This window comes from Lineus longissimus, chromosome 2 (assembly GCF_910592395.1).
Source record: "Lineus longissimus chromosome 2, tnLinLong1.2, whole genome shotgun sequence".
Classification (NCBI taxonomy): Eukaryota; Metazoa; Nemertea; class Pilidiophora; order Heteronemertea; family Lineidae; genus Lineus; species Lineus longissimus.
The window spans coordinates 17,348,560-17,370,409 of NC_088309.1; the positions used below are offsets into that span (position 1 = coordinate 17,348,560).

The following is a 21,850-nucleotide window of genomic DNA, read 5'->3' on the forward strand; positions in this document are numbered from 1 at the left end:
TGTTAGTCACAGCATAGACCATTGTTTTCAGCAGTCCCAGTAGGTGTGGCCTGTCCTCTTTCTTGATTCCATGCTTGGCATCCCATAGGTATCGCCAGTTTGCCTGAAGCAAGTGAAAGACACAGAGGAGCAAAGTTGACTATGGAAAACAGTCTTGAATGGCATGCCGCTCTGAGCTCGAGTCATCAGTCATGAATATTTCAGGACCATCCTTCCCACATCCATAAAAAGCTCCACTTGGAACTAACTCCATGAGGAGTTCTAATCCTGCACCTATAATCTCTCTAGTTTTGGATGTCGTGATGAAACAACCGAGAGGTAATCCACCAGCACAAGAATGCGTCAGTAACAGAAATATTCTGCAATGATGCCTGTCAACTCCACCACTTGCATCCACAAACACCAACTCCCCACTCTGTTGGATCATAGTATGCACCATCTTCATTAAGAGGGTACAAATTGCAACAACAAGGTCCTTTTGATTGACACTTTTCAACTTTACACACTCTCCACCTCATTCACTGTTGTATTCGTTTACGTGCTTTTCAAGGTCCTTTATCATCTGTTCGCCAGTGGGTGCCCCATAATTCTTCTCAAAGATTTTGTAGTAAAGCCTGTAATACAGGAGAGAACAACTTATTATTATGACAGATAACCAGTTGGAAGGGTAATAAAATAACCAAAAAAAAGAAAATAAAGGTCTAAGTTTTGATAGAAAGTACTATTGAGTCCCTTCCTATACCTGGAGACTAGACCACATTGGCGACAAACCTAGGAATCCAGTCGGTGGGATCAAAAACTGATTGGGTAAATTTACCGAGACTTGCATAAATGGCCCTAAAGATATAACATAAATTTGAGTAAACTTAATGATTGTAAAACAATGATTAAAGCATTCTCTCTATTTGAAAGCTAGTATCCTATTTTTTTCATCACAATAAAACAGATTCTACATTATTATGCATCTATGCCCAAGATTATACCTAACGGTACATCCTACATCTACGCACCTGAAACAGTAGCCAAGATCAGGACAGTTTGCACTGTCTACTGCCGCAAATACATAGTTTCCTCCTTCGGTATTTTCAAGATCCATCTTAATGGATTCATGGGCTGAGGATGGAGAATGACCATTTTTATAGAGTTCTCGTAACTGGTTAGTGGTTGACGCCGAAACATCACGTTCACGTAAGCTATTGTAGCCCCTTACACAGATGGCCACTCCGAGTTCCAAGTGAGAGTTTTCACATTGACGGGACGTACACTACAGAATATGGTTCAAACAGTTTATTGCGATCAACATCTTATATACACGTGTTCCTCAGACCGGTCAGCATGGCACTTCCTACAAACAGTCACCGCCTCATAATATACTAACATGTTAAATAATAATGAGAGTACACGAAAAGAGGGCGAACCCTTAGTAGGCCCTATTAATACCCGGAAAGCTAAATATAAACTGTACATTATGTACATTTCGAGCCGATGACACTATCATCCGATTGTAGTGGGTGGTTGTGGCTGTGTTTGAATTCAATCACACCAGGGAAGGCCGACAGGAACGGATCTTGAACAGCAGCTCTGAAATTTCAAAATATAGCCAGGATTAAAAATTTATTGAATGATAAATAATTGGTGGCGCCATCTTTCGGTACCTAAAAACACCACCGACATGACCTTTTAGATAGATTTGCATCTACAAAAACCCGATTTACAGAGTCTTATCAACGATAGATTTATCAGTGTAGCGCTGCATGTGTTCTATACATAGTTAGGATTATTATGCCCCCGCTAAAGTGGGGGCATTATGTACTTGGGTGGTTTCCGGCCGCCGCCGCGTCCGCGTCCGCCGCACTGAATTCCAGACTATAACTCAAGAACCCCTTGCTCGGCTGACTTGAAATTTTTAGGGGGTGTAGGCCTAGTGTGTCAAAGGGTTCCTATTGTTTTTTGGCGCGTTCCAAAATCCAATATGGCCGCCAGCCGCCATCTTAGATTTTCGCATTCCGCTCGTTTACTAGAGAACCAGAGCTCCAACAGTCTTCAAACTTTTGTGGTGTGATGGTCTATGGCAGGGGAGGTTCCCTATCAATTTTTTGGGCCCGACCCGGAATCAAAGATGGCCGCCAGCCACCATCTTAGATTTTGGCATTCCGCTCGTTAACTGGAGAACCAGAGGTCCAACAGTCTTCAAACTTTTGTGGTGTAATGGTGTATGGTAGGGGAGGTTCCCTATCAATTTTGTGCCAGACCCGAAATCAAAGATGGCCACCAGGTCCCCGACTTGGTGATTTGTATTCCGCCCCGTAAATTAAGAACCGAGTGAGTGACAGACCTGAAACTTATGTGGTGTTATTACCTAGTGTAGAGGAGGTTCCCTATCTATTTTGGGCCCGATCTGAAGTCCAAGATGGCTGCCAGGCCCGACTTGGTTTTTCGCATTCCGACCTGTAACTCAAGAACCAAGTGAGTGACAGACCTGAAACTTATGTGGTGTGATGAGGTTGTGTAGGGGAGGTTCCCTGTCGATTTTGGGCCTGACCCTCGAGGTGCGCTTATAGCCACAATTTCATATTTATAGGCTAAATAACGCGCGCAATGAACATATTAACACACCGAACACACCAGAGCGGGGGCATACATTCGCAATTTGCCCCAATTGCGTTATATATTTCTAGTTTACCTCTGTAGCCACCTGCGACATTCCAAGTTAAACATATCAAAAACAGCAGCAAAATCGCTGAGACAAATGGCATTCTCACAACATTCTCGTGGTTCTTGGGCGGAAGTACGCCATGCGCGGTGTCTGATAAAATTCCCCAGAAAAGCGCGGAAAAGTTTTTAAGCGCCAAATTCAAAATAGGCGCGCTCTCTAAAACACTTAAAATCAAGAAATCGCCGACTATGGCGGTGACAGTCATGGTTTAATCCAATACGATTTTTGTTTAAATATTTTTCACGAAGGTCAGAAAGCAAAGGGCATGAGCATAAGAAGTGCGGTTCATCATCAATGATATTAGATTTTAAAGTTAAACAATGCGGACACCACCTCTTATCTCTTGGGATAATGGGACAGCAGTGATGCCCTTTTTCAATTTGAAGGCAATGATTACTTAATCGTTACTTTGTAAAATGAAACCTGTGCTCCCTATTCTGTATATCATCAAGATAGTTTTCGTAACAAAATTTGTCCTTGAATGAAACATATGTACAAAATTTCCCCTCATTTAAACCTGCATATTTCAGATAAAATTTGTCTTTCCAGAAGGATTTATACCTCTTCCTCATATGACACTTGATTGTTTTAGAGAAAGAACTTGTATTACATAAATCGAAATCAACTTTCTTTGATATTTCCTTATAGAAAGAAAACCATGAATAAGAGCCCTTTGACTCTAAGCATTTTGATTCAGAAAAAGCATCCTTCAAAACTGGATTATCAGTGTTATTCAAATGATTATAGTAGTTGTAGAGTTTACATATGATGTCAATACCGATAGGAAATCTCCCAAGTTCGCTCATAGAGGGAATGTTTCCAGCCTTTTTATTTACACCAAGAAGAAATTTACAGAAACTAATATTTACATGTTCAATGGTGGATTCATACCATTTTTGTTCAATGGACCAAGTGTCACGAAATTTGCCTTTTCGATGGTCCTCAGCAGACCAAATTTCAGCTCCATAAGTGCAAATTGGAGATATAAGTTTGTCAAACAAACTTAACCCATTTTTTGGATTGATGCCAGTATTACGTAAATGCGAATGCTGAAAAGGGCTTTTTTAGCTTTACAGGACACATTAAGTTTAGCCTGTGTGAAAGATCCAGAAGAGCCCAATACAACTCCCAAGTATTTGTAAGAGTTGCAGTTCTCTAACTTGATACCGTTGAAAAAGAAAGCATCTTTACATGCATGACCATTACCACTTAACTTCATCACCCTTGTTTTCTTTACATTTATTTCTAAGTTCCAGGAAGTACAGAAAACCTCAAGTTGCTTTAGCATGGAGTGAAGTCCTTTTGCTGTTTTAGACAAAATAATTAAGTCATCTGCGTAGAAGAGATGATCAAAGAACCGGCCATTTAGGCTGGGAATATGGTCATCAACATTAATATTCTGGGAGAGATTTGTAGGAAGGTCATTTATAACGAGATTAAAAAGAAGAGGGCTCAAAGTATCACCTTGTTTGACCCCATTTGTACATTTGAAAAAAGAGCTTTGTCGACCATTTAAGCAAACACATGCAGAACTCTGTAAATACATCTTCTCAGCAAAATAGTTGCATTTTCATCCGAATTTGCTGTAGCTGGGCCAGGAAATGTGCCAGGATACCAATATATTGAACTTTTGTTTCGATAGGATTATAGCTATTCACAGCAGAAATACTAAACACCCCGTAATTGGCGGTAATTGGCAGATTTTAAGCTGGAAATTGTCGTCTGGCCAAAAGTGGCAAAACGGCCTCGATCCTACCTGTCTCTGTAATGTACTGAACGCGCTACACATAAGGCATTGCCCTAAGGCATCGCAGCCGAGGCTGATAAAGTGATGGCCATTTTGCGAATGTATATAGAGTGTGTACGTTCACTTCAAAACACAGTTCCAATCAAAAATTTTCATAACAAACAGTTAGAAAGTGGTATTTCCCTATATTTTGATTCTCAATGTCAACAAGTCGTTTTGTGGGGTTATTTTGTCTAATTCTTATTAATATTGCCGATAAAAGACACGTAGAGAAACCCAGATTCATGCGCTCAGTTTATCTACGTACAGTGAACGTTTTGACAGAAAACTAGGGTGAGTTTTCTCTGTATTTTCTCTTGATTTGCTAGGTACAATTGGCCATGACAACTGTTATTTGAAATGTCATAGTATAGAATGACTCCCGTAGCTTGTTTACATAGGAAGTGTTACCGTTTTTGGCTTTCTGTCTCGTTAAATTTGCTCAGTCATTGAGTCGAAGTCGAAGATCAAAACACACATGAACGCCATAGTACATTTTATACACAAAACGGCGGTAATACTAAATCACGACCAATCATGACCTATCATGTCCAATCATGACCAATTATGACCAACAGTTCAAGAACAGGGTATATGTGGTCTAAAACCATTGAATAATGTTTCTAAAGATATTCTATGAGTTTCAGTCATTTAGGGGGTCAAGTTTTTGATTTATTTTGAATGCAAGACATGCCAATCGATTGCCGAATCGGGGCTACTGTCGCCATATTTGTTTTGGCTTGCAAGTAGCTGGGTCCAAGGAAAATGTGGAATCCGGGCTTGAATGGAGGATGGCATACCGAAAACCAAGTGGCTTTAGGGCGTGCCTCCAATGAGTGCACGTGGCTGGACCAAGGGTCTTGGGTAGTGAATTGGGAAAATGGTATCTGTTTTGGATTTTATAGTTTAGTTCGTTTATCTTGACTTTTTTCAGGCGGACTTCAGCGGTAGGTATATGTACTTGCTCCCTATTTCGCCTAACACAATATAAATTGATAAATATATATTACAGGCTTCGACAGTACCTTTAACCCCTTTAACCCGCTATGTAGAAAATAAAAACACATTCCCGGAGGCCGTGCTGCCTGCTTGACTCGCTACATCTTGCTACACTCCGGATGCAGTGGAGACGACCTTACACCCACTGTTTGGTCTAACATTATAGACCGTGTGAATAGGATAACGGGGCAGCTTTCGGGATGTGCGATCTGGGGTGGAGTCCAATGTTGAGAACCTGTGTGAGAGGAGGACAGGACATCCATCAATGTATTTTCCTCAATTTTGCCAACAACATGGGGGGGGGCTAATGTTAGTTGCGTAGACTTCGATGAAGACGATGAAGGGATGAATGAATGAATGTATGAAATCAAAACCAACAGATAGCGCAGATCGATTTATTTACAGTTTTGTACATATTATTTATACATACAAATACACCAGATCCAGATCAAATGATTACAGTGACCCATGGCAACTAGATTTGGCACTGCATTGTCCGTTGTTTGGTAATCGTTGGTAACTTGGTTCATTTGGGTTAGTTAATCTTACAGAAGTGGTACAATACAATACAGGTCACAAACAAGGCTGTACAAACAATCAATTAACCCTTTATCTGTCAATGAAATACGCACTTTTCCCTGTCGAAATGCGCACTTTGAAATACATTGTACATGCAATAAGTGTGTTTTTAGCTACTCTAAGAAGTCCATACTAAAGATCATCTAATTTCACTTAAAACATACACAATATCTTAGTAAGTATACATAAAGGAAACGGCACCGAAAATTGTCGGTATATAAATGAAGGTATTTATAAACCATCTTGACCACCAATGTTTATTGCATCTTTATAAAGATTAGGTTCAGGATGGTACATGTATTAAACAATCATGTTCACTAAATCATAAAATCATGAAATAATTCTCAATTTAGCATCACGTTCTGTCTATACTAGCGGGGTTTTAGGGTACATGTAGGATAAACTAATTAATATATGCTACAAGTGGATAAAAGCAAGTCCATACAGACAATTAGTTGATGCGCACCCGTTTGGTTTTCCCTATCGCTCGTTCGGCTCTTACGCATTTCTTTTGTCCAGGTTTACGTGCCGTCGTAGCCGTTCGCGGGATGCGTAATTTCCCATCAGTTGATGTAATCATCAGTGTTTCAAGCGTTGTCTGCTGCTGTTTCGAAAACATAACGAATCGTTGATATCTGCGGCTGCGTGCTTCTTCCGACAGCGAGTCCAAGATAACTCGTGACGCCATGCTGAACTTAGAAACCCATCTTGCCAGCTCGTAGTTTCCTTCTCCGTACATGGCACGTTTCTCATCCGTAGTTTGTACCTTCACGATGTTGTGTAGTTTTTCAATTAGCTCGGGAAGTTTCTGTTGCTACCAGTTGATATTTATTTTGATGTCGTTATTCATTGACTCCGAATTGTTGTTGGTCCAGGAGACCGGTATGAAAGAGTTTCTAATTCGTGGGATAACGACATTGTCGTTGATGCGTTCGGCCATGGAGTCAAACAATTGATGAACGATGGCACGCTCTCAGCAATTTCGGCTCGAATAGTTCCCAGGGCGTTGTCGAATTCGTCTTTGTTTTGAGACCGAACGAGGCCGCCGTTTCCAAGTATCCTTGCGACTATCGAATGCCTCTCCTACTGCGGAATTTCGAGGTCTGTTAGTTTTCGTTTCGTATTTTCCTGTAGATGCCGAGTGCACAGTAAGAAAGTTGACCCGGGGAACGTGTCTGTTAATGCTTTCGTAAGCGCCTTTTCTTCATCCGAGCCCACGATGATGTTTGTTATATTTGTGCGGAAAGAAAGAGACACGAAGCTAACCTGTTTACTATAAAAATGGAGACTCCCTTTATTATATGAGCATGTGCACCAGACGTAATAGTTTAGGCGCGAAATACAAACAACATATATTACATCACTTCCCCCTTAAAGAAATTCAGAGGGGTGTAACCATTGAGCACCAAGTATTCAAACTTTCAATTTAAAAAATTTTAACACAGTTTTCACAAACGAATATTACACACAATTTTACACTTAAGACTAAACACTCAATCAACATATTTTTTTCTTTTTCTTAAATTAAAACATTATAACTTTTTTCTCACATTCTACATTTTAAAAGCTTAGTTAAATTGAATTCATATTTCTCCACATTTCTAGTATACTCTTTCTCTTTTGAAGGTTCATTTTTATCACAGGTTTCCTTACTCTGGTAGACTTTCTGCTGGTAACTTCCACATGACTAGGTTTTGGCACATCTGCACTAGAATTTTTACTGGAGCTCACATCACTGTTAGGACTTTGAGTCAGGTCTAAACCTTTCTCAGTCCTTGGATTTGAAACTGTTTCTACAGATATAGGTACATGTACATGAATGTCACTATTTTCTCTGAGTACAGGATCATGAGATTTTCTACATTTAGGTACAGGCATGTTTACAATCATATCTGACACCTCCATGTCATTTAGCAACTCTGTTTCAAGTTCACCAGTTTCACAAGATTCAACTTTGATCATGTGATCAGCATGGACAGTTTTAGAATTCGGTCCTATCTTAACAAGATAGTTTCTAGTACCTTTGACTTCTACAACCGAACCTAACAACCATTTGTCTGTTTTTTAGCTCACCTGTCAGATGAGCTAATATGATACCGCGGCGTCTGGCGTCCGTCGTCGTCGTCGTTGTCCGTCGTTAACTTTTGACAAAATCGTGGCACGTTTCTTAACCGCTTGACCCAGAAAGTTCATACTTGGTGTGTGGGTACCCCTAGGCAAGACCTTCCTTCAGAATGAAAATCAGCGCAATTTGACTGCTGGTCTGCCATATAGGGGGTGCTCTTTGAAAACCTATTTTTGTCATTTTGAAGCTTATGGTTAAAGCTAGAGCGATGAAAATTTTATGGTGGGTGTATCTAATAAAGGTACATCACATATCACACGGGTTTTTGATTTGACCTTCATTTCAAGGTCACAGAGGTCGAACTCTAAAATTTCTTTGATCATGGCACGTTTTTTTCTATTGGTCATAGACTCTCTTAATTTGATATGTAGACACCTATTGGGCATCTCTACATGTTGACACAGATTTAGGTCAGTGTGACGTACTATTCAGGTATAAGTAGGTCAAGGTTAAAAAAAGCCCATTTTCTTTATTCCAGCAGATTGAAGTTTGAAGAATAGATTAATTTCACTTCATATCACTAGGTGGCAGTATTGTGCAAAAATGTCAGTTGGCACATTGCCAGCAGTTTTGAATTTCGCGGTTCGAGGCAATCCGTCGGGGTATCCCAGATGCGCAGTGTTGTACTGCGCCACTAGATCTGCATACTACAAGTATGGAAGACAGCCATTTTATGAATTTGAAGCGAGACGAAGAAGGAATTAAATCCCCTTGAATCAATGCTAAAACTTAATCATCCGCTCTTCGGATGAGGTCGTATGTGTTGATTACATTCTTGTGATTGGTTTGAGATTATTAGTTTGTCCTCATTGCCGGTTGTTTTAGAAAATTTTGACTGTGATTGGAAGGTAAAATGAGAAACTTGTCACACTGTTCTTCGGCTTGGAATGGGGATAGTCAATGCAGAGCCAGTTGGTACAAGCTGCCTTGCGAATCGGGGTGGCGTAATAATACTGTGAAAGAACAATAAAATGATGAATTGTAGCAGTGTGTGTCAGAAATTATGTGATTTCCATTGCATTTGACGATCCCAAAGTTTCGAGAGTATGGCAAAATGGCGGCTGGCGTCATTGGAGATTAGCGTCAAGCCGGAACCTTTCGTTACAATGTGGGCTTTTAAACACAAGTTAATGGTTTATAATCACCCAGACGCTACTCATTAGATAAACCTCTACTAAAAACACTTGCTTTAATTTTTGTAAACATGTCACGAGTGCTTAAAAAGAACCATTTTTGTGATCGTTTTTCGTCGCTGTAGAAATGTACACAGTCAGAGTCAGTCAGTGTGTCAACACAACAACGGTGTTCGTATACACTTGAATCCATGATACACGGAGACACGAATGTAAACATTTGCCTGTTGGGTCGGAAGGAGTTCACCGTTACCGATCACTGCCCCAAGAAAGGTCATCTGAGCTGGTTGACTAAAGTAGATGATGATAATGATGAAAGTGTAGCGTAGCTGTCATCAGTGCTTTTATAGTTAGGCCTAGGCTATAGTCGGATTCATAGTAAATGTCACTGACTGCCCTTCTGGGTCGCTGTGCAAAAACTATTTGGCCGATTTCTTCAAAGTTTGGTTTTTCTTGAATCTAATTTCGGGACCCAACACAATTTCCAGGTTAGAGATTTGCAAATTATAAAGAAAAAAATTGTCAACTTTACTACGTCAATGTACACCAATACATACAAAAAAAATTATTTCGTAACCATGGTTACTGAAATATGAAAATCCTCTTGGGTCCCGAAATTAGATTCAAGAAAAAACCAAACTTTGAAGAAATCAGCCCAGTAGTTTTTGCCCAAAAGGGCAGTGACATTTACTTATGAATCCGACTATAGGGCTGTCTTGTAACTATGTTATTGTCTCAAAAATGAATACAAACTGCTACCTAGTTACTCAGTACATCATATTCTATACTGTGCATTCCTTGCTTCAATTGTTCTTGTATCATATTTTTCAACATTTCTCTCTAATCGCAAGCCGAGGATAAATACTCCTTTCAAGATAGCGTATTCACACGCAATTCCACAGGTACATCCCATTCATTTGAAATTTCGGCCAATGACAGCAGGTTTTACAAAATGTAAATGCGCTGTTAATTTTCAATAGTCACTGAATAGCTAAGACACATGTAAACCCGTCTTAATTGGCCAGAAAACATCTCTCAGCTTCTCCCACAAATAACGATTCACTTATCCCAACGTCAGTAACATGTGCACGCGGAAAACAATATGACTAAAGCCCGTTACACACGAGGGACTTCTCACCAACTTAGTTGGAATTTTAAGTCATAACAGGTATCCAGACCAGGTAACTGATACTTTGCCCAATTGGTTGGAGTTGCTGGCTGCACTACCGACTTGTTCTATTTCTCGACGACATCTTTTGTTTATATAAGGAGTGTGGGGGAGAAATTTCCCCGTGTGATTCAGTCAACAACATAGTTGGGCAATATTTTGACTCTTTTGGCCTAAATAGTGCAGGACCTAAATATTGCTGGGATTATGTCTTTCGTGTGAGTGGGTGAACGACTCTCAACTTCCAGTCACCTGTGCACCTGTTCTTAATGTTAAAACCAACTAAGTTGGTGAGAGGTCCCTCGTGTGTAACGGGCTTTACTCCACTTTTTCAAGACAAACCACACCATCCCACAACTATTGCTTGATTAACCCCTAACAATGACAAGTTCTTCCTCATACTCTCCCTTTCATATCGACAGGTGAGCACAATGGCCCTGGCCATTTCATCCCTTTGAGTTGGGGTTTTTCACTCTTACAACATCTCCAATTTCAAACATTCGCTCAAGTTCCCTATGGCGATAAAATTGCAGTTTCTGCTGATTTTGCTTACATTCTACTTTTCTGGACATACTTGGTTTCACAAGATGCAATCTAGTTCTCAGCTGTCTTCTCATTAGCAATTCAGCTGGACTAACACCTGTAGTACTGTGAGGAGTGGATCTATATCTCAATAAAAAGTTGGCTATTCTATGCTTAAGTGACAATGAACTTTTACCATCAATCACTTGTTTGGCAAATGCTTCTTTTACCACTCTTACTGACCTCTCTGCCGCTCCATTAGAGGCAGGATGGTAGGGTGCCACCTTTATATGCTGAATGCCATTCTTCATCATGAAACTGGAAAATTCTTCAGACCTGAATTGTGACCCATTGTCAGAAACAAGCTGCTCAGGGAGCCCATGCTCTGCAAAAATGAGACGCAATTCGTCTACGGTGTTTTCTGCCGTGATTTTCCTCATTGGTTTCACTTCAATCCATTTAGAATGGCAGTCAACAAGTATCAAATAGTACAACTGTTTGTCTTCACAGAAATCGATGTGAACTCTCTGAAAAGGTCTACTAGGCCAAACCCAAGGATGCAACGGCAACTTTGCTGGAGCCTGTCTGACTCTCTGGCAAACTGAGCACGATTTCACCCTGTTCTCAACATCTGAGTCAATGTTTGGCCACCAAACATGACTTCTGGCCAAAGCTTTCATGGCACAAATTCCTGGATGTTCCCAGTGAAGCTCATCTAGGAGCTGTTCCTGGAACTTCCTCGGAATGACTACTCTAGTACCCCAAAGCACACAGTCCTGTTCTATGGACAATTGATCCCTGCGATTGTAGAAAGGTTTTAAAATCTCTGCAATGTTGCCTGCTTCCTTGTCTGGCCACCCATTTAGAACATGCCGTTTCACTTTATTGAGGACTGGGTTCACTCTGGTCTCTTTAGCGATGTCTTCTGCAAGTACTGGAAATCCTTCATCAAATGCGTTAATTACTGAGATGACACTTTCTGACACAGACTTTTCTATGTAAGGCCATGGCAATCTGGACAAAGCATCACAATTTGCATGTTTTGTGGTACTTCTATACTCGATTTCATAGTCATATGCCGAAAGAATGAGTGCCCATCGTTGCATTCTAGCTGCTGCTATGGTAGGAATGCCAGATTTTGGACCAAGAATAGTCACCAAAGGTTTATGATCGGTGACCAGAGTGAACTTTCTTCCATATAAAAAGTCGTGAAACTTTTTTACTCCAAAAATAAGAGATAAGGCTTCACCCTCAATTTGGGCATAATTTCTCTCACTAGGGCTCAGAGATCTAGAGGCATATGCTATTGGTCTTTCATCACCATTTTCAAAGACATGAGAAAGAACGGCGCCTAATCCATAACAGGAAGCATCACAATCAAGTTTCAGCTTTTTCTTTGGATCATAATGGACTAAGACTGCATCACTACTCAAATCTGATTTACATTTCTCATATGCCCTTTGGCATTCATTTGTCCAATTCCAAGCTACTCCTTTCTTCAACAGATTATGAAGAGGATGGAGTGTTGTGACCAAATTTGGCAAGAACTGGTGATAATACTGAACCATCCCAAGAAAGGATCTGAGTTGTGATACATTCTTAGGTACAGGTGCTTCCTTCACTCCTTCTACTGAAGATTCGACAGGAGAAATTCCTTCACGACCATATTTCAAACCTAGGTAGATAGTACTGTATTTCACAAATTCACACTTTGAGAGTTTTGCATGGACTTTGTTTTCATACAATCTTTGCAACACTATTTCCAACAGGTCTAGATTTTCAGAGACATTATCTCCACCTATCAAAATATCATCTTGTTTACACACGCATTTAGGAATGCCCTGTAAAATACTGTCCATTTTGGACTGAAAGATCTTTGGACTAGATTTGACTCCATAAGGAAGTTTAGTGTAGGTGTATATTCCTTTGTGGGTGTTGATGTTAAGATACTTCCTACTTTCAGGGTCAACTGAGAGTTGGGCATAGGCATGAGAAAGATCAAGTTTAGAAAACACCTTAGAACCAGCCAATTGAACGTACAAGTCTTGGGTAGTTGGCAAAGTACATTGTTCATCTTCAACAATTGGATTGATACCGACTTTGTAATCACCACATATTCTGACAGTTTTGTCTGCTTTCGGTACTACTACAATGGGACTTGCCCACTCAGCATGATCAACCTTTTCAATGACACCATTTTCTTCAAGCTTTTTCAACTCGGCTTCAACTGGTTCACGAAGTGCATATGGAACTCTGCGAGGCTTATGAAACACAGGTTTCGCACCCTCTTTAATCCTGATATGTGCAGAGTGACCATGCATGGCATCATAACTGTCTTCAAACACACTACTGTACTTTCGAAGAATCAGGTCTAACCTATCCTTCACTTTGTGATCTACCGAAGAGTTTTCATCTTTCACTGACGTTTCACCTAATTTATGTACAGAGTCAGTTTCACATTCTAAAATTTTATTCCAATTCAACTTCAACTTTTCTAACCAGTTTCTACCGAGAAGGGCAGGCTTTCCAGGATGATCTACAATTATCAATGGCAAGTTGGCACTTTGACTTTTGTACTTCACATTCAAGTGAGCTTTACCACAAACAGAAATCTGGTCTCCAGTGTAAGTTTTCAGTTTCACAGGAGTTTTCAGCAGAGGAATATGAGAAAACTGCTTGTCATACTCAGTTTTTGACATGATGCTATAATCAGCCGCTGTGTCAACTTGCATTAGTACTTGTATACCCTCAACATCAAGATTTACAAAGTAACCATTCTTAGTGTTCTCTGTATTTACTGAGGATACTACATGGTGAATAAAAAGATTTTCTTCTTCTTCTTCTTCTTCTTCAGTGGTCCACTTCACAGAAGCACGACGGTTTCCTTGCTTTCTGTTTTTACTGAAGTTCTTACTTTTCGAGTCCTTGCTAACTGGCACATTTTTAGTTTTACAAAACCTGGCAAAGTGTCCAGTCAAAGAGCACTTGTGACAAACGACTTCCTTGTGTGGACAGGATGAGGAAAGATGATTTTTCCCACATCTGCCGCACTGAGTCTGTTTTGAGAATTAAGAGATTTTGTTCACTGAACTGCCGGTAGAACCATTCGAAGCAACAGAACCAATCCACATTTTTCTCGACTGCTTTGCAGCCATCTCCATGGCACACGCGACTTGACAGGCCTTGTCGAAGTCCAAGTTGTCGGTGTTTAACAACTTGTTTTGAATCCTAGAATCTGCCAGTCCGCACACGAATCGGTCACGCAAGGCACGTGGTAGAAATTCACCGAAGTTACAGTGAAGTGACAGTTTCTTTAAAACTAGTATGTATTCACTAACAGTCTCTCCAGGTTTTTTATCACGTTTTCCGAAATGGAAAGACTCAGAAATTTCAAGCGGTTTTGGATCGTAGTGTATGTTCAAACAGTTTATGATCTCATCTAGAGATTTAGTAGCAGGTTTATGTGGGGCAAGGAGATTACTGAGTACGGTGTACGCCTCTGCCCCCACTTCAGTCAGAAAGATTGCCTTCTTTCTCAACTGCACAGCTTCTCTGGCTGCCATCACCAGGTTTCTCAACAATTCCATTTGCTAAGAAAAACATTTCAAGTCTTTCGGCATTAACGGCAAACGTCTCCTTTGCATGATCAAATGCGCCAACACGGCCAAGAAATCCACCTTCCGCCATCTTTAATCTGAAACACAGTGCTCTATGTATGCACAATGTACACTACGACTACACACACACTCAACAATGGCCGACTCGACACGTCGACGATGGTTACAAAGTCGACAAAATTCGCTTCAAAGCTTCGTTGACATCACTCGTCACACGGCTCAGGGCCTCACAGACTTACTTTGTTTTCAGTTCATGTTACTCGTACGTTGAATTCTCGTTTTCCTCGTCGCCAGTTGTTATATTTGTGCGGAAAGAAAGAGACACGAAGCTAACCTGTTTACTATAAAAATGGAGACTCCCTTTATTATATGAGCATGCGCACTAGACGTAATAGTTTAGGCGCGAAATACAAACAACATATATATGAGAAGTCAAGCGAAGAAGCATCCACGTTGCATTTTAGATTTGCTTGGAGATGTGAAAAAAAACGCTGGTACGTGACGTAAGTTCCATCCCAGTGTAGGTACATGTACATTGATCCTAAGAAAATGGGCGGCGCTTGTGTTGACGGACGCAGAAGTTTTGTATTCTTGAACACTGTCGTCGTGAGATATGCGGGCCCCAAATTGAATGTCCGGTCAATACCAAGCACCGACCCCGATTTCAAAGCTGACGTCATCTGTAGAAGTTGCTCCTCCGTGTAAAGGATGACGCTCGACGGCTTCCCTTTCAGGGTGAAGACCTCTTGTATCATCGGATGATCGTGTATTTGGCTCAGTATATATTGTAGATCGTCGGCGCTATTGATTCGATTTCTGGTTGGGTGCGAGGAATCTTTATCAAAGTTGTATTTCATGTTTTGAACTATTTCAAGTTCCGTGGCATCGAATCGTCGCTGGCCATCATTTCGGTGTAGGCGTCATTCGGCCGAAGGTGTTTCACGAGGTCGCGCATCTTCTTCCTTGTATTTGCTGGGGCTCTCTCATAGGCGTTTGTGTTTTTCGTCGAATTGCCATGAATAGATCTTGTTGTCGGCCATTTCCCCGTGTACTCAGCAACGGCAATGTTTTCTGCTGACGGATTATTCTGCAACTTCTCAAACCACGTCACGCGTCTCTTGAACTGGCTATCACGCTTTGAAGTAGTATAGTATTGTTTCATCGTTGCGATATTGGCTTCCACCGGCTGCGGGTCAAATGTCACGAATACTCTTTTCTGTACCTTTCCGTAGACGCCCTTTCTTTTTTCGATGAAACTCATCATTCCATCGTTGCATTCGAAATATCTTGTTTTGGTCGAAATATTCTTAGTGTCCCATGTGCCACAATCATCGGCAAAGTCTCCTTTTTTACCGTGGCCACCACATTGGAATGTGACGTAAACAAATTCTTTCTTGCCTCGTGGAATGGTATTCTGTGCGAGCGTCGTTTTGTTGATGATATCCAAAATCTTCTCCCATTGTTGGAAGGTTTCGATATGTGTACCGATCGGTGGTTCTTTTGCCTCATCATCGCTCGACGGATCGTTCAAGCCAAGGAGCGAATCATCACTTGGCATGTCTGGCGACAAGGGGTCAAGGAGCGAATCATCACTTGGTAGGCCTACGTTGTCTGGCGACGGAACTGCTGACAGTGGAGTGGTTGGCTTGCTGGCTGGCAGTGGAGTGGCTTGCTGTGGCGTGGGCGGCTGGCTGGCTGGCGTTGCCGTTGGGGTGGCTGGCTGGCGGTGGAGTGGCTGGCTGGCAGGCTGGTGTCGGCGAGGCTTTCTGGCAGTGGGGTGGCTAGCTTGCTGACTGGGGGTTGCGAGGCTGGCTGGTGGTGGAGCAGCTGGCTGGTGTTGTAGAGGCTGGCTGGCAGGCTGGCGGTGGAGAGGCTTGCTGGCTGGTGGTGGAGTAGCTGGCTGGCAGTGGAGTGGCTGGCTGGCAGGCTGGCGGTGGAGAGGCTGGCTGGCTGGCTGGCTGGCTGGCGGTGGAGAGGCTGGCTGGCAGGCTGGCGGTGGAGAGGCTGGCTGGCAGGCTGGCGGTGGAGAGGTTGCTGGCTGGTGGTGGAGTAGCTGGCTGGCGGTGGAGTGGCTGGCTGGCAGGCTGGCGGTGGAGAGGCTGGCTGGCTGGATTGACCTTGGTCTTTTCTGCATACGTGCTGCGTCGTCTAACAGGGGCTCCATCACAAGGAAGGAGGAGAACGAAATGGTTGGCTGTCCAGATTCGGCGATCTTTCGGCTGCATACTTGTCCACATTATGTACAGCATTTTCAGTTGTGAACTCTTGGGAACTGGGAGAAATCGTCGAGGTTGAAAAACCCCGCGTCGTTGAACGTACATCTGCTGCATAAATAATCGATGTTGCTTCCTGCCAGTAGTTCGAACTGTGTGTTGGATGGGCCTTCGCATCTCGTATGTAACCAGGTCTCGCACGCTTCGCAGAAAACCATCTCGTCTCCGCATTCGTCTTTGCAGATACCGCACGGATATTCAACTATCTTTTTCTTCTGAGGCATCGTGGTGTCTTGAATCTTTTTCTTTGGTCTAGTGTCTTGGTCTTGAGCTGAGCTGAGACTGAGGAGGTCACTTTCGAACTGCCTTATTTACTCTCAGTGAGTGATCGACGTGAAATATCAGTAATTAACCCGAGACCAGATGAGTTTTTTTTCAATCATCTCAATAATTAACGCTTCCCTTTGATAACAACTGAGTTGCTTCACTGAATTATTTTACCAATTAGTTTTTTTACCAATTATTTCACAAGGTATTGTAACCTGTTTCCGGTAACAAATGCTTAAAAACATATTTCTAGCATATTCAGTTATGTTATAGTTTACCCGCATCTGCTAGGAAATTTTCTCAACAACAATATGGTCGTTACCGCATAAGAATCGGACATCCCATTCAAAAGATATATGCTATGTTTTGTGGACCAAAGGCAGGCCCTAATTTTCGCCCGACCTGAATTAAACAATGTTACTAAAATGAAAAGATTAACTCGATCAATGAGATTCGAATGTTAACAAGACAAAAGACAAGACAAAAAGCTTATGAGAAAATTACAAAGATAACATGCCCAGTGAATGTTTATGAATAGAATCTACATAAATATGCTCTTAACAATATTTTATTGTACTTTATTTCATTATTTTGACCCTTTTGGCCTCAAAACCTAAAGTGGCAATTAGTCTAGATTTCATGTAATTATGCGGTAAATGTCAAACACAGCGATCAAAGTGTCAACTATCATAACTTTTTAATTCATAAAGGGATCAAAGCAATATTTACATATATTACAGGTATGGGTCACAGCTATCACTTGAATTACAGTTAGTATTTTGTACTTTGGTTCATTATTTTGACCCTTTTGGTCTCAAAAGCCTAAAGAGTCACATAGTCTTGATTTTACGTGAAACCCAAGAAAATCCCAAAAAGCGACCACCATGTCTTTTCTTCCTTCACACCATGTATTTCACTTCAGTGTGTGCCAGAGTTTGAAACAGGGAGTTGAATGCAGAGGTACGTTGCACTTAGGGCACATTATGCTGGTCTCAGGTCTTTTGGGGGGTTGCTCCAGACCATGGTGTTCCGCGTACGGCTTTGGGTCCTTTCGACACTGGGCACAAACGCGAGTCTTGCGTTTGACTTTTTTCCCCGGTGTAGCATCTTGGAAGGGTGTGTCATCTGGCCAATGCTTAGATAGTCGTGATTCCAGATGTTCCACATGACCTACAGTGTCCAACTGATGTTGTCTGATGCCTTTAGGGTCTGGTAGTTCCAGTGCATTTCCTGTCTTCGCTTTACTCAAGATCTTTTTGATGAACTTCATTTTGAATTCTAGGTGCAGCAACTTTTTCGCTTCTGGTTCCCTGTTGTTGAACAGCACAAAGGCATTCAGTACTGCAATGTCAATCAAGTGGAAGAAGAATTTTGACGTCCACTTCAATGACTTCCTTGAATGTCCATAGTCTGCAACCATCTGGTCACTTTTATCGACACCTCCTATTCGCTTGTTGTAGGCCAGCACCATTGATGGTTTCTTCACTGCGATCTCAACATTATTTACCTTCCTTTTTTTCCCTGTGTCGATCAAATCAGCATGATGCATGTTACTGATCATAATGCAAGGCTTCTTGGTCTTCTTTTCACGCCATGAAATTACCGTCATGTTCCTTTTCTGTCTATGGATTATTTCGCCAACACGAACAACTGCATTTTTGACAGCCGGCGGTACACCCTTCCTTCTCATGTCTTGAGTTCCACAAGTGTAAATCTTCTGCTCCATGAGGTGTTCAGTCAATGCCGGACTGTTGTAATATCGATCCATATACAGTTGTCTGTATTCACCTACTACATTTGGATCTGCACCTTCACGTATCAAATATACAACGATTCGAGGAATGGCTTCGGTCTTGAATGGGTCATCATCTTGATTTCCGAGATACGGTATCATCTTGTCCTCTCCTGTACAGACTATAAAGTTCCAAGTGTAACCTGCTGAATCACACAGCAAGTACGACTTTATACCATACTTTGCAGGCTTGTTGGCGATGTACTGTTTGAATACTAATCTGCCTTTCCACAGGTACAGTCCCTCATCCAGTGACATAACTTTCCCTGGATCGTAGGAATCCATAAACTTTGGAGCAAAGCCATCAATGATTTTTCTCAGCTTGAACAACCGGTCATAACCTGGTTGTCCACGTGGAATGAGGTTGGCATTGTTGTTGAAGTGAAGGAATCTAAGGATATGTTCGAATCTATTCCTTGACATGTACTTTCCAAACACAGGAGTTGCCAAGATCGCCCTTGTAGACCAGTATAGCTTGAGAGACGGTTTTCGGATGATACCCATCAACATGTTTATGGCAATGAACAATTCGATTTCATCAGGTGTTGTGGGATACCAGTCCTTCGTGATGAGTATGTGGCAACTTACCCACATTGGTTTCAGGCGCTCTGCAACTTGGTGATGCACAACTTGGTGGCAGAACTTGTCTTCCTTCTAGGCATATAATCAGGGTCTTCAACGTTGGTGTGTTCCTTGTCTCGTGTCTGGGTTTGATCTGCCCTCTCCCTTGGAAGGGCTATGTACATGACATAACAGCAGGCCAGAGCCAACCCCACACACAATAGCTTCCATATATAACAAAAGCCAAGAAGGGTTAGATTTCCCTCACAAGATCTGGGCACAATAACCAGGGTTGAGACTCAACTTATATGTGATATAAGACTAGGCCCCTATTACTAATAAACTATAAACTAATACTCTACGTTCAAAACTATAAGATCTCAATACTCTAAATGTTGCATTACGAGACTCCCACAAGTGCACCTTCATTCGGAGCAAAGTTTGCAATGGATTGGGTAGCGTACCTGTTGGTTTCGTCACAAACAAGTCTAATAAATGCATCGTCCAAAAATACACGAATGTAGTCATAAACTGTATGCCCAACTCGATCGTCAAGGAGATGTTTGCCTTCAAGATTCGGGCCAGTATAACTCTCAACATGGGGTATGTTATTAGTCTCATACCAAGGCGATGTCGCACGATTTCTAGCTCTGCCTTGGGCAGCAGGCCGTCCCCGATTACCACGGCCTCTTCCCCTGGCTTGTACACCGCGAGCTTGATTACCACGCCCTCCCCTCGTTTGAACACCTTGACCCTGGTTGCCACGACCTCCGCCCCTGACCCGTACACCTCCCCTGACTCGCACACCACGGCCACTGGCTCTACCTCTTGGCATGGGAGCACGATTTCTATCGGGTGATTCACTTCTACTCCTGGTGGATGCATCACTGTCGTTGTGAATGTCTTGATTGGACCCTGTCCTGACTCGCACATCACGGTCCCTGGCTCTACTTCTTGGCATGGGAACACGATTTCTAATGGGTGATTCACTTCTACTCCTGGTGGATGCATCACTGTTGTTCTGAATGTCTTGACGCAAGGGCCCAACGCGCCGCGTAGCGGCAAAAAAGCGAAGCTGGCGAAACATTTATAACGGGTCACCGTCACTTATTATTGGACTTATAGCGCATTTACGGGGTTGCAACTATTTTGCTTTATAGTGTCACCAGGAAAGAAAAGCATGCGACCTAACGCCGATCTATTTGTATAAAGTGATAATTTGAAGGTATATAGTAGGAAATATCAATAAAATAATCATTCCATGTCGTCTTTTGAGGGCATTTTTGATTGTAAAAAATATATGTGTACGTCACCGTAGTCTCTGCAATGATAATTTTATCAGAGCAGTCTCGCGCAAGTAGAAGTTCTTTACCTATTAGTTCTTCACTTATTAGTCTCAACGTCTGGCGCAAAGCCAGACGTTTTCCATTACGATTTCACTACGATGTTTGACAAGAAGGAGCAGTGCGCGAGATATGCTAATGAGCAGACTTCCCTCGCTTGAGTTTCTGAAGAATGTTCCATATCGCGCTAAGCTCATCACTGCTGATTATGACAGGCGTGCAACGGTAGGTATTTGCTCCCCAACTTCCACCCTAATACGGTACAATAAGTTACCATTTGATGGGAATGGGACAATGCCCTCACTGTGTATGGAGTCATAGGGATAAGAAGACATTATTCATTAGTGTTGATACAAGTGATTTTGCCCAAAAAGCATGTGCATTCAAAAATCAAAATATGCAAGGTATCACGTACATGACCATGACGACGTGCAGAAAGTGCACTGGCCAGTGCATACCCTATGGCTATGTACTAGTAAACATGGTAAACATGAACAACATCATTATTCATCGGCAGTTCATTTTACTCCGAGCTTTTCCTGAAACATATAGCCATGATGATTAGGCCTACCATGTACCATGACATGACCAATAACAGCACTAGATCATGTAGATGTCAACAAGTTCACATGAACCGTATAATCCCGCATGGCGCATGTGGGGCATGCGTCTAAACCAAAGCCCCAAAATCACTTGTTTTGGTCTATTTCACTTGTGTTTCCCCCGTCTCCCAGTCCATAATACATTTACAGTTTACAATCCCCGATCATGGCCCAACAAAAGGTCATCGGTTGACTAAAGGAACACAACTGTTCAATGGATTTATAGTTGAATGCGATCAAACTACGTCTTTTCAATCGTGGATTGTAAATTTAACCCCATGGGCCTAGGGAAAGACCTATAACAATACTTTCGACACAGTTATTATCTCCGCTGCCTCCACCATGTTACACGCAGTGCTCACTGCTG

At 41.9% G+C, this 21,850-nt stretch overlaps 1 protein-coding gene across 1 annotated transcript; it reads right to left on the reverse strand.

Annotated features, from left to right (window-relative positions):
• Positions 1 to 18,098: 18,098 nt before the first annotated feature.
• On the reverse strand, positions 18,099 to 19,487 carry LOC135482970 (piggyBac transposable element-derived protein 4-like). Its single transcript, XM_064763452.1, has one exon. It carries the CDS (start codon positions 19,485 to 19,487, stop codon positions 18,099 to 18,101), a length of 1,389 nt encoding a protein of 462 aa, XP_064619522.1.
• Positions 19,488 to 21,850: the final 2,363 nt, after the last annotated feature.

Bases quoted from the DNA above. Each gene is read 5' to 3' on its own strand.
- LOC135482970 (XM_064763452.1), bottom strand. From the start codon at position 19,487: ATGTTGATGGGTATCATCCGAAAACCGTCTCTCAAGCTATACTGGTCT.